Genomic DNA, 26043 nt, shown 5'->3' with positions numbered 1-26043 from the left:
TTCAAAACAAAATTGGAAGTGAAAAAGAGCTATACACAACAAATCCATGGATGTACTGAGGAAGGAGAAAAGAGGAGTACAGACAATTCCAACTGCCAATTTGTAAAAATGAGTCATGTGGGAGGGCCTTTAGACAGAGAGGGAATATAAAATAGCAATCAATCCAAAAACAGACTATTCACTCTAACTGGACAGGAAAGAAAAAAACAAATGAGAATACTTTGGGAATTTTCATCTCATACTTAAATTTCATTTGCTTGGTGGCAAAAATCATTCTGAGAAAATTAAATATTATACTGTCCCAATTAGAAAAGGAATAAAACATGACATAAGCAAGATGATTCTGCTGTTAGAGAGAATTACAGCTTACTTTCACAAGAGTCAAAAGAATTAACAGTCATTATTTTAGTCCTATTAGATTTGCCAACACCATAGAAGATTAGTTCACCTGCATTGAGGAAGCAGACTGCTAGAATCCAAGAGAATCACAGCAAGTTACTTCATAAATTATTGATGTTAAGTTGCCTGACCCCATGATTTGCAGTATTTTCCAAAGTTAAAATTTATAAGCACAGCACAATGGCTCAATTAGCTAATCCTACCTTTGCAGGCATCATGATCCATATGGGCACTGATTCAAGTCCCATATACTCCATTTTCTAACCTCTGCCTATGGCCTGGGAAAGCCACAGAGGATGATCCAAAGCCATGGGACCCTACAACTGTGTAAGAGAGCTGGAAGAAGTTCCTGGCTCCTGGCTTTGGTTGAGCTCAGCTAGGCCATTACAGATATTTAGTGAGTGAGCCAGCGAATGGAAGATCTTTCTAGCTCTCTTTCTCTCTGCACAAATGCCTTTATAACAAAAAGAAAAAACATCTTTTAAACAAAATGAAAGTTCAAATTGTATTTGATAAGACAGTCTCATTAAACTTGTTTTACCTTCTTAAATATGTTTCTTTTTCAAACGAACATATGGTATTACATTCAGACACCTTAAAAGAGCCAGTGAAGTATCATAGCCAGTTTGTGTGCCTGTAATGCCAGCATCCTATGAGTCACCAAATAGTACCAGCTGCTCCACTTCCCATCCAGCTCTCTGCTTGGACCCTGGGAAAACAGTGGAGGATCTTCAGGGTCTTGAGACTCTGCACGCATGTAAGAGATCCAGAAGAAGCTCCTGGCGATCAATTTCAGATCAGCCCAGCTCTAGCTGTTGCAGCTATTTGGGAAGTGAACCAGCAAATGGAAGACCTCTGTCTGCCTCTTTATAACTCTTTCAAGTACAATAAATAATCTTTCAAAAAAAAAGTGAGCCCGGCAGCGTGGCCTAGCGGCTAAAGTCCTTGCCTTGAACGCACCAGGATCCCATATGGGCACCAGTTCTAATCTCAGCAGCTCCACTTCCCATCCAGCTCCTTGCTGTGGCCTGAGAAAGCAGTTGAGGACGGCCCAATGCTTTGGGACCCTGCACCCATGTGGAAGACCCAGGAAAGGTTACTGGATCCTGGCTTCGGATCGGCATAGCATCCGCTGTTGCACTCACTTGGGGAGTATGAATCATCGGACGGAAGATCTTCCTTTCTGTCTCTCCTCCTCTCTGTATATCTGACTTTGCAATAAAAATAAATCTTTAAAAAAAAAAAAGTTACTAGAAAGTCAGCAATTTTTTTTATTTTTTATTGGAAAGTCAGATATACAGAGAGGAAGAGAGACAGAGGGGAAGATCTTCCGTCTGATGATTCACTCCCCAAGTGAGCACAACGGCCCAAGCTATGGCGACCCGAAGCCAGGAGCCTCTTCCGGGTCTCCCACGCGGGTGCAGGGTCCCAAAGCTTTGGGCCCTCCTCGACTGCTTTCCCAGGCCACAAGCAGGGAGCTGGAAGGGAAGCGGGGCTGCTGGGATTAGAACCGGCGCCCATATGGGATCCCAGGCATGCAAGGCGAGGACTTTAACCACTTGTGCCACTGTGCTGGGCCCAAGTCAGCAATTTTTAATCAAGGCTTTTACTTCTCAAGAATTTATACATTGACATTCAGGTGATAGATTGTAATCAAAGCTAATGGAAAGTTATTCTAATTGAAAATAAAATTGCATGCTTTAAAATTTTCATTTTAGGCCTAAAACTATAAATTAAATTATGTAAAATATATTATTATAAATTGTCACAAGTTCCTAGAACTAACACCTAGGTTTTAGCCGCAGATTGTACATGTAATTAAAAAAAATATATAGGGTATAGCTTTGTGGCTACCTGTGCCAATTCCTATTCCAGCTGCTCCATTTCTATTCAGCTTCCTACTCATGGTCTGGGAAAAACAGCAGAAAATGGTTCAAGACATTGGACCCCTGCCATCCATGTGGGAGATGCTGATGAAACTCCTGGATCTTTGCTTCTGCTTGGCTCACCCCATCTACTGTGGCCTTTTGGGGAGTAAAGAAGCAAATGAAGGATCTCTGCCTCTCCCTCTCTCTGTTTAACTCTGATTTTCACATAAATAAATAAATCCTTCACACATACACATAGACAGACACAAAATAGGTCCCTTTCTTTTTTCAATAGCAAACATTATATTTAGCATGAAGAACTGAAGGCAACATATTAGTATAATCCCTTTTTTCAAAACTGATACAAAAGCAAGGAGATTCACAAAAACAATGATGAGGTTCTAAACTATATAACATTTTGAAGACATACTAAATATGAATAAATTAAATATATAATCATTTATACACTCTTGCATATATACACATCTTCATTTTACATAATTCCTAAAAAACATACACGTGAATCAAATTATTATAAGTGTTATATATGTTAAAAACACTTGTTTTTAAATGTTATTCCATGTCAGTCCACTTAATGAAGTGTAGAATCATCTGACTTTGTAATCAAGCTTGCCAGCTTTGGGATTTGCCTTACAGTGAGGCAAATTATTTCCAACAACTTTTAAGAGTATTGGATTTATATTATCTCAAATGTGGTAACTTGAACAAAATAACACTGAACAACATACCTTTCAGATAAATTAAGGCTTTGGTGGAGAGGTTCTAACTTTTGACATGTCTCTATGCTGTCAACAGATGTCGAAGGCAATGAGTCTGATTGCACCTCGTAGACATCGCACAAATTAGCACCATTTCTAGGTAGGGTCTTTCTGAATTTTCGTCCTAAATCCGTCAATAGGACATTCGTCAACATAACTTTGAGTTGCCTGTTACATATATAAATGATTAATACATATGATACTAAACATTGTATAAAACATTAATTTATCATAAACTATGTCAAACAGTTTCAGAAGTTCTGAATTTTAATTCTTCAAGCAATTACTTAGAATAGTAAATATTGTAAGACAAATACACAGATACACAGTAATTCTCAAACATTATGTTTAAATGAAAAAGACACTTCACTTAAGCTGAAATTGTTTTCACCATTCTGTCAGGTATGCAACAACTATGGTCATTCATTTGTATTTAGACCTGTTAGATTCCTAACCCATTCACAATTATTCACACTGTTAGTGGGAGGGCAATACACATTTGCAAATCTTATCACAAATACAACTTGTTCTACACTCAAGATGTATTTTTCTTGGGGCTGGCACAGTGGCACAGCCAGTTAATTATCCAATTCCAGTGTTAGTGTCCCATATGGGTGCCAGTTCTTGTCCTGGATGCTCCATTTCCAATCCAGCTCCGTACTCATGGCCTGGGAAAGCAGTGAAAGATGGTTCAGGTCCGGTACCCACATAAGAGACGGGAAGAAGCTCCTGGCTCCTGGCATTGGATCACCTCAACTCTGGCCATTGAGGCCACTTGGGGAGTGAACCAGAGGAAGGAAGATCTCCCTCTCTCTCTTTCTGTGTGCATGTGTGCATATGTCCTTCTCTCTGTAAATCTGCCTTTCAAACAAAAATAAATAATTTTTAAATGTGATTTAGTTTAAGCACATGCTTATCTTAAAAATCATTCAAACTAAGGACGCCGGGTGGCCTTTGGCACTGTAGTTGAGATGCTATTTGAGATGCCCACGTTCCGTATCAGAATACCTGGCCTGCAGCCCTGGGTCTAGCTGCTGAAGGTATCTGGGGAGTGAACCACGGGACAAAAGATCTCTCTGTCTCTGTCTACCTTTAGAATAACCTAAAAATGTGAACAAACAAAAATCTAAAAAACAAAATAGAGGTCGCTTGACTGATTGAGCCGATCATCTTCAAGCATTAAAAAAAAGGAAGGAAGGAAGGGAGGGAGGGAGGGAGGGAGGGAGATGACTTCTACTCGGCACTGCCCACCTGTGTGGCCACTTGAAGAGAAATCAGCAGATGGGAGATACGTGTCTTTCGCTCTCTGTCACTCTATCCTTCAAGTAAAAAGAAAGAATAATACCTGCCCTTAAACTTAGTATTGAAGGATACCTATATAAGTAGCAATAATATCCATACAAAAAGAGTTAACTTTAAATTTAGGAGACAAGAACCTATGCTTTTTGTGGTTTTTGATAGACGTAATATTTTATCAGAATTTATTTCCAGGAACCTAGCATGGTAACCTAGTGGCTGAAGTCCTCGACATGCACATGCCAGGATCCCTTATGGGTACCAATAGGGCAGCTCTGCCTCCCATCAAGCTCCCTGCCTGTGGCTGGGAAAGCAGTCACGGATGCTTCAAAGCTTTCGGACCCTGCACCCACGTGGGAGACCCGAAAGAAGCTCCTGGCTCCTGCCTTCAGATTGGTGAGTTCCGGCCACTGCAGCCACATGGGGAGTGAACCAGCAGAAAAAGAACGTCCTCTTTATCTCTTCTTCTCTGTGTATACCTGACTTTCCAATAAAAATAAACAAATCTTTTTTTAAAAATCAATGATAGGATCCTGCACAATGGTCCAGTGGCTAAATCCTCACCTCACAAATGCAAGGATCCCACATGGATGCCAGGCTAAAAGATTTCCCCTTCCCACCACCATTTTCCCTGTATTATTGAAACACTATACTCATTCAAAAACAGTCACAAGCCCATCACTCTTATTTAAGTGTACCATGACATGCAGGTATAGACAACGGTAGAAACTCCAGCATCCTGTTGTAAGATATGTTTAACAGTTTCCTCGGAAGTCCATCTTTAATTCGTAGTTTCAAAATTTCATACACACAGTCCATGAGCAAATGGCCTCACAAGTGAAGTCTACTGAAATCTAAAGAAAAATGAATATCAAAACCTCAAAACTGGGCCCGGCGCGGTGGCGCAAGTGGTTAAGGTCCTCGCCTTGCACGCCCAGGATCCCATATGGGCACCAGTTCTAATCCCAGCAGCCCCGCTTCCTTTCCAGCTCCCTGCCTGTGGCCTGGGACAGTAGTCGAGGACGGCCCAAAGCTTTGGGAACCTGCACCCGCGTGGGAGACCCGGAAGAGGCTCCTGGCTTCGGGTCGCCATAGCATCGGCCGTTGTGCTCACTTGGGGAGTGAATCATCAGAGGGAAGATCTTCCTCTCTGTCTCTCCTCTCTGTATATCTGCCTTTCCAATAAGAAAATAACAAAAATAAATCTTTAATACAAAACCTCAAAACTTATTTCAGCAAATGTGTTTTCCAAAACAGTTACTAGGCCAGTATTAGCTTGACACAAAAGCCAGAAAAAAGAATATACACAAAATGATAATACAAACGAATTTCCCTCTTGAACACAAATACAAAATATCCACATCAAAATTCAAGTAATCACAAAGCGAGAAGTAATCAAAAGAATGCAAGGAAAAATCTTTGCATACTATATTCTATACAGGGGACTAATATTCAGGATTTTAAAAAAGCTTCAGAAACTCAGTGACAACAAAACAAACAACTTGTGAAAAAAAACGGGTAAAGGAAATGAACAGATACTTTTCAAAAGAACAAATTCAATAATGGGCACCTCCCGCTTAGGTTATCACTCCCACTAGAGAGCATGAGAACCAGTACTGGAGCAGTGGTGGCTACACAGAGAGTAGCACCCACCAGAATGTGTACAGGCTGGATAGTAGAGCTGGTTGGGTTAAACTACACTTCAATGCCCATTGACATGTATGAGAGTTGAATGGGATATAGAACAGACTGGATCAATCTGCTGTACATACTGGCAAGCATGGGAACCACGGCAAGGGATGAACATGGTTAGGCCCGGCAGCGTGGCCTAGCGGCTAAAGTCCTCACTTTGAACGCACCAGGATCCCATATGGGCGCCGGTTCTAATCCCAGCAGCTCCACTTCCCATCCAGCTCCCTGCTTGTGGCCTGGGAAAGCAGTTGAGGACGGCCCGATGCTTTGGGATGCTGCACCCATATGGGATATCCAGAAGAAGTTCCTGGATCCTGGCTTCAGATCAACGTAGCATCGGCCGTTGTGCTCACTTGGGGAGTGAATCATTGGACAGAAGATCTTCCTCTCTGTCTCTCCTCCTCTCTGTATATCTGACTTTCCAATAAGCCAATCCCAAAAGCACAAATATCATATGTTCTCTCTGATATAACAAATCTTCATGCAAAATATAAAATCAATAAAAATATAGGTAAACATGTATATACATATATTCATCTAGAGGAACTTATAATAGAGACTAGCACACTGATAAGTGAAGATACATTGCAGCATCATCTCTACTCCTGAATAAAAGAAGGATTCCCAATGAAACTGTTAAACAAATCTTAAAAATAGGATGTTGGACTTTCTACTATTGTCTATACCTACAACCTCATGATACACTTAAGCAGTAGAATAACGACTTGTGATTTTTGTTGAAAGACTATACTGTTATATAGGGGGAAACAGTTGGAAGGAAAGGGAGTGAGGAAGAGGAAATCCATGAGCCGACAAAACTATATCATGAAAAATAAAAATTAAAAAAGGAAAGAAATTAGAGGAGCTGACATTGTGAATTAAGTTATCATGACATTGGACAAGGAACAGTTTCTTAGCTATGACATCAAAATCACAGAGACAAAAATAAAGAGACTTCATCAAAGAAATTGAAAAGAAGAACAGGGCCCGGTGCGATAGTGTAGCGGCTAAAGTCCTCGCCTTGAACGTGCTGGGATCCCATATGGGCACCAGTTCTAATCCCAGCAGCTCCACTTCCCATCCAGCTCCCTGCTTGTGTCCTGGGAAAGCTGTTGAGGACGGCCCAAAGCTTTGGGACGCTGCACCCACATGGGAGATCTGGGAGAGCTCCTGGCTTCAGATTGGCTCAGCTGCAGCCATTGTGGCTGCTAAGGGAGTGAACCATCAGACACAAGATCTTCCTCTCTGTCTCTCCTCTCTGTATATCTATATATACGCCCTTCCATTAAAATAAATAAATAAATAAATCTTTAAAAAAAGAAAAGGACAAAAGAAGGAAAGAAAATATGTGGAAATCATGTTGTACTAAACACTTGTAACCAGGATATATCAAAATCTCTCATAACCCAAAAAGAAAAATATAACTAGAAAGAGCAAAATATGCAAATGTACATTTCTCATAAAGAAAGACAAATAACCAGTAAGGACACTGTGCATCATTTAGTTATTAGGATCTGCATATCAGAACCACAACCAGAGGCCAGCATTGTGGCACAGCACGTAAAATGACAACTTGCAATTCTGGCATCCCATATAGGAGCCAGTTCATTTCCTGACTGCAGAACTTCTGTTCCAGCTCACTGCTAATAGTATAATGATATACTACTTGGCAGTAGTAAGAAACAAAATACTGACACTTGCTACAATATGCATAACCTCAAAACAGTTATTCTTAGGCAAAGTCAGACACAAAAGAACATATAATTCTGTTTAGATGAAATGTCAAAACAACAACAACAAAAAAGTCTTACAGAGACAGGAAGTAAATTCATCATGAGCCCTGGGACCCTGCATCATGTGGGAAACCTGGAAGAAGCGCCTGGCTTTAGATCAGCTCAGCTCTGGCCACTGTGGCCACTTGGGGAATGACCAGCAGATGGAAGGTCTTTCTCTGTATCTCGTCTCTGTATATCTGTCTTTCCAATAAAAATTAATCATCTTTTTAAAAGATGAAAATGTATAAATTTTGTATGAAAATTTTTATGAAAATGTATAAATTTTATATGAAAATTTTTTATGAAAATGTATAAATGATGTCACAATAAAGCTGACAAAATTTTTAAAAGAATTAGAAGACACTACAATCTCTAAAGTGAGATCAAGTTCAATAGACAGAATTATACATCTCATAGTAAAAAATGGGGAGAGGGATTTTTTTTTCCCATTTCCCATTTTGTTGCTTTTACTACCCTACACACAGCAGTAATTTATAAAATTCCTCACATGGTCCAGCAGAATTCAAAAATGCATTTGACTAAACCAAAAATCTAACTTACAGTATTAGATTTAGGGGCTGGCACTGTTGTGCAGAGTGCAGTCATCACTATGTTGCCCATATCCCCTATCGGGGACCTTGGATCAAATCCCACTTCTTCCATCTCCCATCCAGCATCCTGATCCAGTGCACCCTGGGAGGCAGCACGTGATGGCTCAGACTTTTAGGTTTCTGCCCCCTGCATGAGAAGCCCAGATGGATTTCTTGGATCCCAGGTTCAGCCTGGCTGCTGCAGGCATCTAGGACATGAACTTGCAAATAGAAGATCCCTAGCTCTTTCCTTCTGTTGCTGTTCCAGCCATCCAACCTTTCAAACAAACAAGCTTAAAAATATAAATTAGGATTTCCAGAGACATAGTAAAAATATTCTTCCTTTTATAATGATTCAGACCTAAGATTTCTCAACTATGAAAGCCTAAACTATTGATACCTCATAAGTTAACAAAAATTAAGTCACACCACTCTGGCTTATCCTAACGCCTGCTATACAATAAACACTCAGCAGTGGCTTGTACATAAGTACATAAGTACAAATAGAAGTTACTCAGCTCTAACCGCACATTGCTCACATGCTCTGTGACTGGCAGACAAAATGTCTCAAATGAGTAATTAGTGGAACAGAAACAATAGCATGATTTGCTTAGCTCATAAACAGACAAACAGGTAAACAGTCACATGCTCTGCAAGATCACTGTCAGTGACATCAACTGAAAAAAAGAGAATCCCCTTTAAATGAGTAAACAAAACTGGTTCTGTAGGGCCCAGTGCGGTAGCGTAGCGGCTAAAGTCCTCACCTTGCATGCACCCTGATCCCATATAAGTGTCAGTTCTAATTCCAGCAGGCCCATTTCCCATCCAGCTCCCTGATTGTGGCCTGGGAAAGCAGTAGAAGACAGACTAAAGGCCTTGAGACCCTGAACCTGAATGGAGACCCAGAAGAGGCTCCTGGCTCCTGGCTTCAAATCACCTCAGCTCCAGTCACTCAGACTGCTTAGGGAGTGAATCAATGGACAAAAGATCTGTTTCCCCTCCTCTCTGTATCTCTAATTTTCCAGTAGTATATAAATAAATAAATCTTAAAAAAAAAAAAACTGGTTTTCTGGTTGAAAAAAAAGTCAATCTGCCCAAGAAATGCATGCTTCTGAAAAGAGAAAACATGCCATTATCAATCCCTATTCATTGCTTCAAGCCAAATCACTTCATCTGAGATTAGGTAAAGTTTACCTCTAACTTTACCTCGGTAAGTTTACCTACCTGTAAGTTTACCTCTACTAACACAATTATATCCAAAAAACTTGTATGTTAAATTCTATCTCCATTTCTAGACATACTATTCATCCCAAATGTCTGTCTGAATATAGCAGATGTTTTCAAAAGAATCAAAACTCCAGAACATCCACAAAGATACACTAGCATGAAAGATGCACACTCTTCACTAGGGTTTTAATTCAATTTTTCTAAATCATATATCAGAGAATTTGCCAAAAAAAAAAACCTCAAATTTTAAATATTTAAGAGCATGTCTAAAAAATACAATACAAGGGCATAAGAGCTGTGCTGCGCCCAGCATGGTGTGCCCTAGTGGTTTAAGTCCTCGCCTTGAATGCTCCGGGATCCCATATGGGCGGCAGTTCTAATCCCAGCAGCTCCACTTCCCATCCAGCTCCCTGCTTGTGGCCTGGGAAAGCAGTAGAAGATGGCCCTGCACCCAAGTGTGGGATACCGGGAAGAAGTTCCTGGCTCCTGGCTTCAGATTGGCTAGCTCCAACTGTCACAGTCATTCAGGAAATACACCAGTAGATGGACGATGTTTCTGTTTCTCCTTCTTTCTGTAAATTTACCTTCCCAATCAAAATAAATAAATTTTTAAAAAAGAAAAGAAGGGCCCGGCACAATAGATTCATGGCTGGGGTCCTCACCTTGCTCACACTAGGATCCCATGTGGGAACCGTTTATGTCCTGGCAGCCCTGTTTCCACTGCCTGTGACCTGGGAGGGCAGCGGAGGATGGTCCGAGCCCTTGAGACCCTGAACTCACATGGAGGACCTGGTCGGAGGGGTGTGGTTCCTGGCTCCTGGCTTCGGATCAGCTCAGCTCCAGCTGTCATGGCCATCTGGGGAGTGAATCATCAGACGGAGGATCTTCCTCTCTGTATGTCTGCCTTTCCAATATAAATAAATAAATCTTAAAAAAAATTATTTTTGTCCACAATTGTAGGCACCTTCCTAACTTGCACTGTACCTAGGCAGGTGTTGCACTACTGGGAGAAAAGCAGCTAACAGCTGGTGGGCATTGCAGACCTGATTCACACCAAATTTGAGTTAACTATACCAGTGTGCCAGCATAGTCATCTATTCTTTTTCTTTATTTCTTCTTTTTTTTTTGAAAGTCAGATATACAGAGAGAAGGAGACACAAAGAGGAAGATCCTCTGTCCGTTGATTTACTCCCCAAGCGGCTGCAATGGCTGGAGCTGCGCCGATTCGAAGCCAGCAGCCAGGAGCCTCCTCCGGGTATTCCACATGGTGCAAAGTCCCAAGGCTTTGAGCTGTTCTTGACTGCCTTCCCAGGCCACAATCAGGGAGCTGGATGGTAAGTGGGGCAGCCAGGATTAGAACTGGCACCTATATGGGATCCAGGCGTATGCAAGGCGATGTCTTTAGCCGCTACGCTACCACGCCAGGCCCAATTATTATTTTTTTAAGCTTTTTATTTTTTGCAGATACCAGCATGCTGACAGACAGGGTCTGAGGACTAGCATGCAAATGTGCATGGGTTCTAGGTAGGCAGGCAAGGTCCCAGGCTGACATGGCATACCACAAGAGTAGCAGGCATCAGGGACTATGGATTGCTTTGGGAAGTGGGCTTGGAGATGTGTGGGAAGAAGGACCGCTGAGACAGAACATGACAGGTGAGGAGCTACTTCTGGAGGACTTCTATCCACCTGGATACTGCACTTTCAGGAATACAAGGGGGCTGAGTCTGGGTGGTCTGAAGGAGGGAAACCAGATGATCTTTTGGAGTCACACCAATATACCCATCCATGTGGGAGACCTGAGCTGGGCTAGTTAGCACCAAAACTGCCATCCAGTGCCCACAAAAGGCATGGCTGCAGGGCCTGCCTACCAGAGCTTAACCACAGTGCCCGTCAGTGAATCTTGGAGCAGTGGTTCACGATGTTAGCCTGGGCCATGACACTAATCATCCCATGAGAGAACCGGGTCAGGGAGCAGATTCTGTGGAGAATCACAAGCTCATTCCTGTGGGACTGTCATACCAATCTGTTTGTTTGAGAGTTAGCATGGGAACAGGCTGAGTTAGACATGACTGTGGAACTCAGCAACACTCATGGGCACTGGGATTGGAAACAGGCCAGGCTAGTCCAGGGGTAGTAACCACAGGTACACCCAAGAACTGGTGTGAGGCAGGCCAGGTCGCAATATCCACCAGCGCACTCAAAGGCCAACACTGGGGAGGAAAGCAGACTGCCAGGTAAGGGCCTAGCGCCCACTGGCACACATGAAATCTGGGTCTGGAGCTAATTAAGAAACTTGGGGAACTCCCCTGGTGGGCCACTGCTTCTGTTGGTAAGCATGTGAGTCGGGGCTGGAGTTGGTCATGCTGGGCAGGGCTGCTTCACTTGTCGGCAGGTGTATGGGTTGGCTCTGAGGGGGCAGCCAGGCCAAACCTTAGCATAGTGGCATGTGCAGGAGCAAAGATAGGATGCAGGCCATGCTGGGCAAGGTTAGGTTATCACACCTACTGGTATGCAGGAAAGTCAGTGAGGGAGGCAAGCTAGAAGAACTGGGCTGCAGTACCCCTCAACAAGAGTTGGGACTGGGGACAGGCCAGGCTGGGTCAGGCCAGGCCACAGCATCTGATGGCAAAAGCCAAGCTGGGAAATGGGCTATGCCATGCTGGGAAGGGGCAAGGCAACTGCTGGCACATGTAAGATCTGTGGCTGAGAGCAGGCCTGGTTGGAGAGCTAAGCACACATCCATGTTGGGCTGCAGTTCCCACTAGTGAGTGTAACGGTTAGAATGGGGGCAGTAATGCAGCATTAGCTAGCAAGTGCTGGGAATGGGCAAGTCCTATCAGACTAGAGTGTAGAACCACCTGGCAAATGCAAGATCCGGGAATAGGAGTGGGCTCAGTAGGGAAACAGTGGGCACTTCTCTGATGGGTTGCAATTCCCACTATGAGAACCAGATCTGAGGACAGGTCTCTGGCTAGACAGTGGTGGCACCTGCCAGTATGAGTCTTGAGCTGGAGAATGCGGTTGGTTGGGCTATGCTTGGATCCAACGTCCATTGATATGCACAAGAATTGAATGGGTGTTGGACAGACTGGGTCAGTCTGTTACACAGAGGCTTGTGCAGGAACCCAGGCTGGAGATGGGCCTAGCAGGGGCTATAGGGTGTCATTTTGACTAGGTTGCAGTGTCCTCTGGTGTACAGGAGAGCCAAGCATATGGTGGGCAGGGCTGGGCTGAGCTGCAGCATCCATTAGTGTACATATGAGATGAGGCTGGTGACAGAACTGACCAAGTCATTGCACCACCAATGTGTGTGTTGGCTGACATAAATGATGGACTGAGCCTGACCGTCCCCAGCTGTCCCCAGGAGCCAAGTGAGAGTTATCTCTGGCAAAGTTTCTTTGGAGAGTCCCCTATGGAACCCTGGGCTCAGAACTCCAACCAGTCAAAAATCACAGGATCTGTGGTCTGACCAAGCAATGCATATGTGAGAACTGGGTCTGCACAATTGCTGAGGCCTGTGCAATGAAAGGCATGCCCAGATGTTCATGGAGGACATGACAACCAATTCATTGCGGTCTGCAGAGGACATCTAGTACCATGGAGGACAGAACAAATTGGACAGCTCTCCTGGACAATTATCTTTGTGAATCAAGACACTGACGTAGACTATGTCAGCTAACAGACATTGGAAGGATTTCCTCAACTTTGGAGCACTGAAATCAATAGCATCTCAGAATTATCAAAACCACCTAAGCAGAGTGCTCGGAACATACTCCACCCCAGGGACCCTGTGAAGACATCAGATGACCTTCCCTCATTCCTGGATACTAATGCAGTTGGGCTGCTGGGAGCAGTCCTTTCTCTTTCTTTTCGCACTTTCCCCAGATACAAGAACAAAAGAGATCAGAAGCAGTTGTCTCATCCACTTTCCCCCATTCCTCAACCATGCCCAGCCCATGTGGTCCACATGGGCATGTATCCCTCTCAAATATGTAAATCATCTTCAAAATAAAAATGAATTAATTATTTAAAATTAAATAAATAAAAGACAGAAATTATATTTAAATGTTATATTTCTGAATCATACATTGCATTCAAAATCTCTCCCACAAAATGAAACACTCCTGTAAATGCAAAACTTATAGAAAATGTAATTGGACTTTGAACATTAAAAAATGATTCCTTTATTTTCACAGCAATGACTCTCAAAATTCAATTTTATACTAATTATTTTTAGAGAAACAAGAACTGTAAAATAAGTCTATTATTGTGTTGTGTATCGAATCATCATCATTGCATCTATAATACTGCATTATTAGATGACAGGTCAGAGGGTTTCTAACACACTATGTAGTCACCAATATATCTTTATATTTCCTAAAAGTTTACTTAAAAGGAAATATAAAGACCAGCTTATCTAATTGCTGTTTTTATATAATTACTAAGTTTGAAGCATCTTTGATTTTTGTCATTTTTACTTTGTTATTGTTCTTTTTTTATTCACTGATCTAAGAAATAAATCCCATACCATTTTATAAAATAAATATTTTATAATTATTTTCTGATATTCAATACTACAATGGTCTATATTGCTTTTGATTGTAACTATAATTCAAATTCTCTAGATATTGAATTCCCCTATATTAATAAGTACTTGAATCTATAAGTCCTATGAATATAGGACCACAGTTACTAAATGGAGCATTTTTTCCACTGCTGACTAACGATGATGAATCAAGCAGTATTAACATTCTACATGTAACTCTTGCATTGTCAGCTAAAGCTTACCAAGATGTTCCAAATACATGAAAGGAAGGCATAACATGCTACACAATCATAAAAAGTTAGAGCTTAAAGAAACCTTAAAGCTCACTACTTCTATTTTAAGCATTTTTGTATCTGAGGAGACTCAAAGAGCACACATGAACCTGTAGTCACACTGTTTATATAAGGTATAAGGCAATACAATGTCACCTGCGTATCTTACCTTTCTGGTGATGCCTTCAAAGTGACAGGACACTCGTGGACAGCTTTTTTACTCTTATGATCTAGAGAGAGGACTTTATTTCTTGGGCTTCTTTTCCACTAGAAATAAAATATTCAATGTTAATGATAAAATAACATTATCACAAAGCAATTAAGGTATTAACTTTCCTTATAAACTACACAGCCAAATTCATAGTTCACAAAGGAAAAAAAAATTCTGTAGAATACTTGCCTCTTTGTCTAGTACAGAAATATAAGTTCACTAAAAAAAAAAATAGCAGAAAGACATTTTAGAATACCTGAGCTGCTTTAGTCAGCAAATCAGCACTTTGAGATTCCATATAACTGCAAAGTTATTCCAAATAACTACAAAAATAACTGCTTAACAGAAGTAGTAAGAATCATTTTATGCCAGGTTAAACACGGCAAGTATCATTATCAGTCTGATTAGCCCTGGCATCTTCCCTGAGCAATGAACACTACTCGGTAACGGTGAAATCCAGGTGCAATATAAGCTCAGGATCAGACAGGTAGCTAAAGCACTGCCTCTGCAACCCTCCTCCAAACTGCGTCATGCAGCAGAACCTTCTCCAGCCAGTGAGGAGGAAAAAGGAAATTAAGCTTAGAACTTTGCCTCAGATAGGGGCCTGAGACACATGACATGGTGAGACACAGAACCAAAAAGGCCTTCATCCCCAAGGTAGTGCTCTCAGACAGAGCCTGTAAACGTGGCCAGCACCAAGCTTACTAGAGTTATGTCCTAGGCAGTTAAGCTTACACACAGACACATATCCAGTGCTAAGTCAAGCTCAGTAGCAGGCAGACCATCACAACTAAGGCGTTGGCCAGGCCCCATCCTGAATTGTCCAACCAACATCCTGAACTCTCCTTGGTGGGCTCCAGACTCCAGCTATGATCTATGTTTTATGCATATTAGGCCACAAATCAAGCCTCAACAAATTCAAAAAGAAATCATACCATGTCTTTACAGTCTTCTTAGACTGTAAAGGAATAAAAGTAGAAATCAACAAGAAAAAATACTTAAAAGTGCGTGGAAATTAAAATTTTATACTGATCGATAGATCACAAAAATATAAAAACAAAAACTTTCTTCAAGAAGGTGTCAAGGCAGTTTGGGGAAGCTCTTTGGAAGAACCAGGACTTGAACTTCCCTTGGAGGCCAGCTGGAGTCACAGGCATTGGAAAAGCTGGGGAGTGGGAATCCAGAAGCAGGGTTTCAGGGTGGACGGGTAGGGGTTAGAATGTACCAATCCATTTTGGGCAGTTGTGACAGCCGTCACTTGGGCACCAGATGTTGGGTGGAATATGACTCCAATGGAGTCTTAGTCTGGATGGTTAGGAATGCTAACTATATTTTTTTATGAAGCACACTTGAAACAAAGTTTGAAGTCCTTTTTGCGGGAATAATGTATGCACCCTAAATTGGGAAGAAAAAAACAACTTTCTTTAAATAGCATTAAAATGAAAACACAATATTAAAACCTGTAAGAATACAATAAAAACAGTATTTATTAAGGGAGAATGATTATATCAGAAAGAAAAACATCTCAAACATCTAATGATTATTTTAAAGACTTAGATAAACAAGACAAGCCAAACCCAAAAGCAGGAGGCAAGAAATAATAAAGAGCGTAAAAAAGATGAAACTGAAACAAAAAACAAAAGATCAACAAAACAAAAAAACGAAGGTAAAATACATGGTGGCTGGCACAATGGCTCAATTGGCTCTGCCTGCAAGAGCTGGCATCCCACATGGGTGCTGGTTCATGTCCCACCTGCTCCACTTCCCATCTAACTCCCTACTTATGGCTTGGAAAAGCATTGGAGGACGACCCACAGCCTTGGGACCTGCACCTGCATGGGAGATCTGGAAGAAGCTCCTGAACCCTGGCTTTGGATCAGCTCAGCTCCAGCCATTGCAGCCATTTGGAGAGTGAACCAGTTATCAGAAGATCTCTCTGTCTGTCTCTCCTTTTCTCTGTACATTTCCTTTCCAAAAAAAAAAAAGAAAAAGAAAAGAAAAGATAAACCGATGAAGAAACAAAGAAGCAGGAGGAGGAGCAGGAAGGAGGAGAAGGAGAAGCAGAAGCACAGGAAGGATAAGCAGAAGGGGAGGGACCAGTGCAAGGGCTCAGTGGCTAAATCCTTGCCTTACACACTCCAAGACCTCATATGGGTGCCAGTTTGTGTCCTGGATGTTCTACTTCCCATCCAGCTCCCTGCTTACAGTCTAGGAAGCAGAAACAGATGGCCAAAAGCCCTGGGACTTGGTGCCCACATGGGAGACCTGAGAAGCTCTTGGCTTCTGGCTTCTGGCTTCAGGTTGGCTCAACTCCAGCCATTGCAACCACCTGGGAAGTGAACCAGCAGATGGAAGATCTTTCTCTCTGTCTCTCCTTCTCTGTACATCTGCCTTTCCAATAAAAGTAAATACATCTTTTTTAAAAATTAAAATACATAAACCACTAACCAGGCTAAAAAAGAAAAAGAAAAAATTCAAATAAATAGAATTAGAATGAAAAAGGAGGCATTGCAATGGACACCACTGAAATACAAAGGATCATATGAAACTATAATTAAGAATTACATGCTAACAGACTAGAAAACCTCAAAGAAATGGACAAATTCCAGAATATACATTACCTACCAAGATTAAATCAGGAAGATATAGACAAAATAGATAGGCAATAAAAACAGACCCATAGCAAGCAAACAGATTAAAGCAATAATCAAAAATCTTCCATCACCCACATGTGTCTGTAATCTCATTACTTTTTTTAAAAACCTCATAAAAAGATCTCCCGTCAAAGAAAAGTTCAAGACTGATGACTTCACTACTAAATTATACAAAACATTCAGAGAAAATAACTCTAATATTTTTTCTAACTATTCCAAAATACTGAGTAAGATGGAACACTATCAAACTCTTCTGAAGAAACTCACATCAGTTTGACACTAAAATCAAAAAGAATCCTTCCAGTCCCAGCACGGTGGCCTAGCAGCTTAAGTCCTCGCCTTGAACGCACCAGGATCCCATTTGGGTGCTGGTTCTAATCCCAGCAGCTCCACTTCCCACCCAGCTCCCTGCTTGTGGCCTGGGAAAGCAGTCGAGGACAGCCCAGAGCCCTGGAACCCTGCACCCACGTGGGAGATCTGAGGAAGTTCCAAGCTCCTGGCTTCAGATCAGAGCAGCTGCAGCCATTGTGTTCACTTGGAGAGTGAATCATCGAATGGAAGATCTTCCTCTCTGTCTCTTCTCCTCTATGTATATCTGACTTTGCAACAAAAATAAACAAATCTTTAAAGCAAAAAAAAAAAAAAAAAAAGAATCCTTCTAGGGACCCAGCGAGATAGCCTAATGGTCAAATCCTCGACGTGCACCAGGATCCCTTATGGGCAAAAGTTCATGTCGAGGCTACTCCACTTTCCATCCAGCTCCCTGCTTATAGCCTGGGAAAGCAGTCAAGGACAGCCCAAGACCTTGGGACCCTAAACCAGCGTTAGAGACCTGGGGGGAAGCTCCTAGCTTCTGGCTTCTGATAGGCTGAGCTTCAGCCATCGTGGCCACCTGAGATGGATCTTTTTGTCTCTCCTTCTCTCTGTAAATCTTTCCAATAAAAAAATAAATAAATCCTTCTTAAAAAAGAATCCTTCAGGATATGAATGGAAAAATTTATGAATGAAGAAATAAACTGTGAGACATCCAGATAATGCACTGCTTTTCAACATTTTTTTTAAATGAGCTACCAAGTCATGACAATGAGAAGATTAGTGACTGTCAGAGAGACTTAGGATATGATTAATCACTGAAGCTCAGAGAACTTTTATGGTAATGAAATACTCCACATTATATTATGTGGGGATATTTATCAATTAAAGAAGGTTTAGATGTATTAAAATGGATTTTAAAAACTGAAGATATTATATGAAATGAAAATACAAGATAGGTCATGATGTCCTTTAAGTAAATGCAAAAAATATATAATAATAATTCATTTATGTGGTTTAAGTATTTTTCTCAATATGAAATTTTCAAAAAATCTATTACTTCACAATCTATGGCTGGGTAAGGACGGGGATGGCAAGCTAAGACGACACCCTGGCTGCATGGTGGTTCCCACTGGTGAGTGCTGGTTCCATAATCTGGGGCTGTGTTCTGGTCTGGATATGGGTGCAGTATCCCTCAGCACAAGTGTGGACTGGGGCTGGGCACACGGAGCTGGGCTAGACTCCAGCACCATCTGGTGCTCTGGAGGACCAGGGTCGGTGTAGGATGAGCTAGAGTAGGTCTCTGCCCATACTGAGCTAGGTGTGAGCCGTGTCTGGGTATGGACGAGCCTTGGCTGCACTGAAACATCCAACAGTAAGAACCAGAATGGACTGAAGACTACTCAGGAAAGACCATTGCTCCTGCTAGGACAGGAAGTGGATTGAGTAGGGTTGGTCCATGGAATCACCAGTATGCGCAAGATCAGACACAGGGAGAGATTCTGATGAAGGAGCTTGGGAAACTTTTCTGTCAGGACACAGTCCCTGCAGGTGAGCACAAGGACCATGATAAGCAGCAGCCCTGACCAGGCCAGGGAAAGGTACCCACCGGGATACATTTGGCACAGGTCAGGGCAAACCAGGCAAGACCAGTTCACATCACTCACTGGTGAATCCAAGTACCAGGACAGAGTGTTGGTCAGGCCAGGCTTAGTTGTAATACATACCGGTACACATTACGACTGGGACTGGGTAACTGATGGACTGGGTTAGGTTGTAGCCTCCACCAACCTGAGCTGCAATGGGGGGTCAGCCAGGCCAGGCCAGGCTACAGCACCCACTGGCAAAATGCCGAGTGAGGTAGACCATAACAGACTGGGCCACAGCACCCAACATGTGAGACCCAGGTGGGGAGGAAAAAAGCCGGTGGAGGCCTGCATGGGGTTCCCCTGCTGGACCACCATTCCCACTTGAGAGCATGAATTAGGATGGGGCAGACCAGGCCAGCCAGGGCTAAACACCTGTGGGACTCATGTGAGCTGGGTCAGGGAAAAGCCAGACTGGGTTGACTGCTCCTACTGGTACAAACGTAAGCAAAGTGGGTGAGGTCTGGTTGGGCTCTGCTGCAACAGCAGCTAGCAGAAGCTGGCACTGGGGGCTAATTCTGTCAAGCTAAACTGCAGAACCACCTGGAGAGTACAAGATTTGGGAGTGGAACTGTGCCCAGTAGGGAAATAGCGGGCACCTCCCTCTTGGGTTATCACTCCCTCTTGCAATCATAAGAACCAGGACTGGGGTAGGGAATGGCCAGACCCAGAGAGTGGCACCCACCAGCATGTGTGTGGGCTGGATAGTGGGCCTTGTTGGGTAGAATAGGCTTCAATGCCCATTGACATGTATGAGAGCTGAATGGGATTTGGAACAGACTGAACTAGTCTGCTGTACATACTGGCATGCATGGGAACCAGAGGAGGGGGGGACCTGGTTGGGGTTATTGCACGTCACTCTGACTAGGCTGCAGCTCCCCACTGGCTTGCATGAGGGTCAAGAGTGTGCTGGGCAGGATTGGGATGGACTGCAACATCCATTGGTTTGTATAGAAAACAGGGCTGGAAACAGAATTGACCCAGCAATTGCAACCACCACCATATGCATAAGCTGACTGAGGCAACGGACTGTGTCAGACCCTGTACTGGCAAGCACACACAAGAATCAGGTCTGGGATCACTTCACATGAAGTTTATTTGGGGATCCCTCCAACTGATCTGCTGAACTCAGAACCCCAACCATGAAGAGAATTGCAGGTTCCATGGTCTGACCATGGAGTGCATGTGTCAAAGCTTAGCCTCCTCAGTGGCTAGGATGAAGCAGTGGGCAGCAAATCTAGGTGCACATGGAGGATATGGCAGGCCTTAAGAACCTGCAGAGGATACCTGGTATCACAACAGAGGACGAAGGACACAGCAAATCATTCACCTAACCCAGCCATTTGTTGACAGTGAAAATCAGGGCAAATGGATACTCTAAGGTATACTATGTTAGACAGTGGATTCTGGAGAGATTTCATTGTGCTTGGAATGGCGAGATTGGCAGCAATTCAGAACTGTTGAATTATCAAAACCACTTGAGCAGGACCCTTACAGCATGCCCCACATTGGGGACCCTGGGTTGTTGGGAGGCTAGGTGGGGCTTCTGCCTTTTTCTTTCCCCTTACTCCAGAGTCTGAAAAAAATAACAATAATAATGTGGAAACAATGGTCTTACTCACTTTCCTATAGCCCTTGACCCTTTGTGCCCTAATTAACTATGTAAAGACTGTCAATATAAAATAATTACCAAAAACCCATTAGCAGTGTTTACATTTAGAAAAAAATTTATAAAAGCATTCTTTATTTGCTTTACTCATATCTTTCTATACAACTTAAATCTGCTTAACGGTATGCAAATACATTACATTCTTTATACCAAGACAAGCCAGTTGCTCTACTGTCACATTTAATACTTCATTGTAAAAATACATGTATTATCTAATTTAAAATTTCCATGTTCTCTTATACTCTAAAGCAACTAAGATTGATGAAAGAGCCATGCCTCTGATTTGGTGTAGAAACTGGTTAATTTTCCGTTACTTTATAAATATGTATAAGATGACTTTAAAATTTGCCATCATAAAATGCTATAATCTGTTAAAGTTATAAAATGAATGTGTCCTCCCCAAAGTTTCTATGCTAAAGCCCTTACTCCCAGCGTGACTGTATGCAAAGTCAAGGCCTTTAAAGAGGTGATTAAGGTTAAATTAGGTCATAGGGTGGAGCTAATAGGACTACTATCCTGCATAAAAATAGATACCAGACATGCAGGCCATGAGAGGACACAGGAATGGGCATTCAAAAGACAGGAAGAGAGGCTTCAGGAGAAGTGAACCCTAACTACACCTTCATGTTGGATTTTCATATTCCAGAGTGGTGAAATAAAAATAATTTCTGACACTTATTTAAGCCACCCATTGCATAATATTTTAAGATGGCAGCCCAGCCTCAGCTGACCAAACACTGGAAACTCTGTGAAAATTTCTACTTAAGAAAAAAAAAAATTTATCATGAGATGTTTCAGGTATCACAAAGTAAGTGCTATTTTGTGCCAAAAAAAAAAAGGGGGAACACACACAAAGAAACTATACTAAGCCTTACCCATCAAAGCCCTATAAGATTTCTTAGCAATAAAATTAATTCAGATTTATAACCAGAATATCTATTAAAATACAACTATATTGCCTGTCAGGAGATATTCTTTCAAATTTAAAAACAAGTAAAAGCAAACAAATGCTTCTAGTATACTTAAAATGTTAGTGACATGAAAATAGAACTTATTGGACCCAGTCTGATAGTTCAATGGCTAATTCTTCAACTTTGAAGTGCCAAGGTCCCATATGGGCATCAGTTCATGTCCCAGCTACCCCACTTCTCATCTAGCTCCCAGCTTATGGCTTGGGAAAGCAGTAGAGGATAACCCAAAATCCTGGGACTCTGCCCTCATGTGGGAGACCCAGTAGAGACTCCTAGCTCCTGACTTCCAGTCAGCTAAGCTCTGGCCATTGCAACCATTTGCAGAGTGAACCAGCAGATCTTTCTCTCTGGTTCTTCTTCTCTCTCTAAATCTGATCTGCCTTTCTAACAAAAAATACATAAATATTTTTTAACAAAATATAGGACCTAGTATGGTAGCCTAGAGACTCTCACCTTGTATGCACCAGGATCCCATAGGGGTTCTAATCCTGGCAGCCCTGTTTCCCATCCAGCTGTTTGCTTCTGGCCTGGGAAGACAGTCAAGGACAGCCCAAAGCCTTGGGACCCTGAACCAGCATGGGAGACAGAGGAAGCTCCCAGCTCCTGACTTTTGAGAGCTGAGTCTCAGCCATCATGGCCATTTGGGGAGTAAATCAATAGATGGAAGATCTTTCTGTCTCTCCTCCTCTCTATAAATCTGACTTTCCAACAAAAATGAAAAATCTTTTTAAAAAATAAAATACAATTTATTTTATAATAAGATGTCAATTTTGAAGACATCAATAATGTACACTTAAACTGAAACTGACAGAGCCCTAGCCTCAGGGCATCACTCCAACATATTTCAAAGATAAGCTCATTTAAAATCTGCAAATGACATAAAAATTTAAAAGTATATATAAAACAGAAATTTCATTTTACTAAAATATTTTAAAACACAAATAAAATTATCTAATTTTAAAAAGTCAATTCTGTTTATCCCTTGCAAAGATAGATTACCTACAAAGCATTCTGTGCTTTGAATTGGGACAGTGGTAATTCAGTATGAACAAATTCAGTTTTACATCTAAAGTCTTTCTTATCTGACACTAGGATGAAATAATAATCAGCTTAATTAAAAACATATAATAACTGAATCAGCTAGCAGAACCCTTACATTATCTTGCATTAATATTTTGCTAACAGGGTCCAGCACAGTAGCCTAGCAGCTGAAGTCCTCGCCTTGCACACACAGGGATCCCATATGAGCGCCAGTTCTAATCCCAGCGGTCCTGCTTCCCATCCACCTCCCTGCTTGTGGCTTTGGAAGGCCCAAAGCCTTGGGACCCTGGACCTGCATGGGAGACCTGGAAAAACCTGCTGAATTCACTCAGCTCCAGCCATTGTGGCCCTTTGGGGAGTGAATCAAAGGACCGAAGATCTTCCTATCTATATATCTGATTTTCCAAGAAAAATCAATAAATCTTAAAAAAAATTTTGATAACAGTTTCCAACTTTTAAATTCAGTGCTTCATTTGTAGGCTATTAAATCTAGCCATATTTTTTACACTTATCATTGAATATAAAGGTAAACAAATAAATCACAATTTTCTAATTACAGATGGCAAGAAATTAGGATGGTTCAAAATCCTTTAGGACTATGATGGTGTGACAGCAAGACACAGCTAGTGGGATTCGGAATTTTTATCTTTTATTGGGACAATAATGTGCTACAATACTTCTGTGCAACGTTGGTCAGTAGTGAGCTGCACCTCCCAGCCAGCCACCAATACTGAACGCTATATACAGTGTTCAATAACTATAAGCAATATTCAACGCTGTATTTACAAAATAGGCTTTATGTTGGATGATTTTTGTTCAGCCTGAGGTAACATAAAGAGTTGTGAGCACATTTAACATAGGCTTCACCAAGCTATGCTTTTCAAGCAGGTTAAGTGTATTAAATGCAGTATCTTCAATTTACAATGAGTTTATTAGGATTTAACACCATTAAAAGGCAAAACACATCTGCATTCTTTTGCCTGCAGTCTCTTCCCTTCTAATACTTCATATGCAAAGCTCCACAGTTTTCTAAAACATAAATCATACTACGGTAGTAATTTTTGTATTTTTTTATTATTATTGTCATTTTATGATACAGTTTAATATGCCCTGGGATTTCCCTGCCCTTCTCCCCAAGTCTCCTCACCCCCCCCCCGTTGAATTCCCCTATATTATTACTATAGCATAGTTTTTCATAAACAGTCATATGTCCATCATTGTCTGCATGGACAATGGCAGAGAGTCCAGCATCCTATTGTCAAGATATAGTCAACAGTTTCATTGGTAGTCCATCTTTGATCTGGAAGTAAAGATATATACTGTATTGTATCCTCACATCTGGATATGATAGTCTCCATTGCACAGTTACTATGCAGCCCCTTAAATGAAAAGCCACAAAACAAAAAGAAAAAAGAAATTGAAAACCCCATGAATTTAATAAATAAATAAATAAAACAAAACAGATGCTACGGAATGACAAATGTGTCGCTGAAGAAAAGATAAAGAAAATCAAAAATGTTCTCAAAGAAAATCATGCTACTGTATGATCTACAAGTAACTGAAGAATTTATTGAGAAAGTGTTTCAAAGAGATGAAACTAACAAAAAAAATTAAAATCCATGAGATACAGTTTCTGCATCTTTGTTGGTGACGTATGTCTCCTACAGGCCACAACTAGATGGGTTATGTTTTTTAATCCACTACTAGTAATCTATGATGTTTGATTGATGAGTTTAAGACATTTACATTCAGGGTTAATATGAATGGGTGGTAATTTGGTCTTGTCATTTTAGAAATGGAATTTGGCTCTAGGGGGCAGACTGGGCTGTGAAATCCACCCTCTTCCCACAGCGTCAATCAGGGACTAGCCTCTCCGTCTGCTCCTGGTCAAATAAAACAGACCAACAGGATGGGCAGTTCTTTCTCTGGATCACCTCCTGAGCTCCCGGTAAACGTCCCTTCCCACCTGGTTACTGGTGGAGTTTCAGCTGTTGAAACAGTTCCGATTGCCCTTTGTTGAATGCCCTGGGGTACTGTGTCTGTCAGTCTCCAGGTGCCCCCTTGCTGTCATTCTGTCCTCTCCTATTTCCTGGAATGTGCTCTCTCTGCTTCACACTGGCTCATGTTTCTCCATCTGTTTAAACGTGTCCTTATCCTATTCTACTATCTTGATTAATGGTAGAATCTATGGTTGTAACAATCAAAATGTAACAATACCACCCATTATTTATAGATAAAGTTTCTCATAATTGGGGCTCTTTCACATCACCCCACATCAAAAACTCAAAACCCAACCACATTAAGTTATCTAATCTTCCTTAAGCATATCATAATAATTTGTATCCCTAAATTCTGGATTCTTGCTTCCCAATTCTGAAACGTCCTTTTTCCCAGTGTGAAATATTCAATTTTCTGCTCAAAATTGTTCTCTTATCCTTACAGCAAAGCACTTATTTCTCTAGGTATTAGAACTTCATATATTTATATTATATCCTTCATATTACACATTTACCATATCATTCTAGGTATTTTCTATACCTATCTTCTTCTCCACAAAAAACTCCTTTAAGAAAGGCTTCTGATCTGACACTGAAACACACCTGGCAGGGTAACTGTGGGCATTCCCCTGCTAAATTATACCCAGCACCACTGTGCATCAACCAGAGCTGAGGGCCCGGCAGCGTGGCCTAGTGGTTAAAGTCCTAGACTTGCACATGCCCTTTTCCCATATGGGTGCCAGTTATAATCCCAGTGGCTCCACTTCCCATCCAGCTCCTTGCTTGTGGCCTGGAAAAGCAGCTGAGGACAGCCCAAAGCTTTGGGACCCTGCACCCACAGGGGAGACCCGGAAGAGGCTCCTGGCTCCTGGCTTCTGATCAGCTCAGCTCTAGCTATTGTGGCCACGTGGGGAGTAAATCATCAGATGGAAGATCTTCCTCTCTGTCTCTCCTCCTCTCTGTATATCTGACTTTCCAATAAGACTCTCTAAAACGAAAACAGCTGAGCAGGGCAGAGTGGACTAGCTAATGATATTTGTAGGTGTATGTGAGAGCTGGGACTAGGGGACAGCTTAAGCAGAGCTAAGCCATAGCATC

The 26043-nt window shown here is 41.8% G+C and overlaps 1 protein-coding gene across 4 annotated transcripts in view; it reads right to left on the bottom strand.

The window, feature by feature from the left end:
• SENP7 (SUMO specific peptidase 7) overlaps positions 1 to 26043 on the bottom strand; it is a 153039-nt gene that overhangs the window by 107113 nt on the left and 19883 nt on the right. For 2 of the 4 annotated variants that reach the window (XM_040980558.1, XM_040980557.1), the window contains exons 3-4: positions 14614 to 14711; positions 3017 to 3214 (exon numbers count right to left, since the gene is read on the bottom strand). In XM_040980558.1, coding sequence (XP_040836492.1) covers positions 3017 to 3214; positions 14614 to 14711 — 296 coding nt within the window. Of the gene's footprint in view, positions 1 to 3016; positions 3215 to 5040; positions 5197 to 14613; positions 14712 to 26043 lie in introns of those variants that run through there. The other 2 variants (XM_040980559.1, XM_040980560.1) reach the window with 2 other exon arrangements.

Source organism: Ochotona curzoniae, unplaced genomic scaffold, assembly GCF_017591425.1.
Source record: "Ochotona curzoniae isolate NIBS_2020 unplaced genomic scaffold, NIBS_Ocur_1.0 contig_3498, whole genome shotgun sequence".
Lineage (NCBI taxonomy): Eukaryota > Metazoa > Chordata > Mammalia > Lagomorpha > Ochotonidae > Ochotona > Ochotona curzoniae.
The sequence above is the reverse complement of the archived record's forward strand: the minus strand, read 5'-3'. Positions and strand labels throughout refer to the sequence as shown.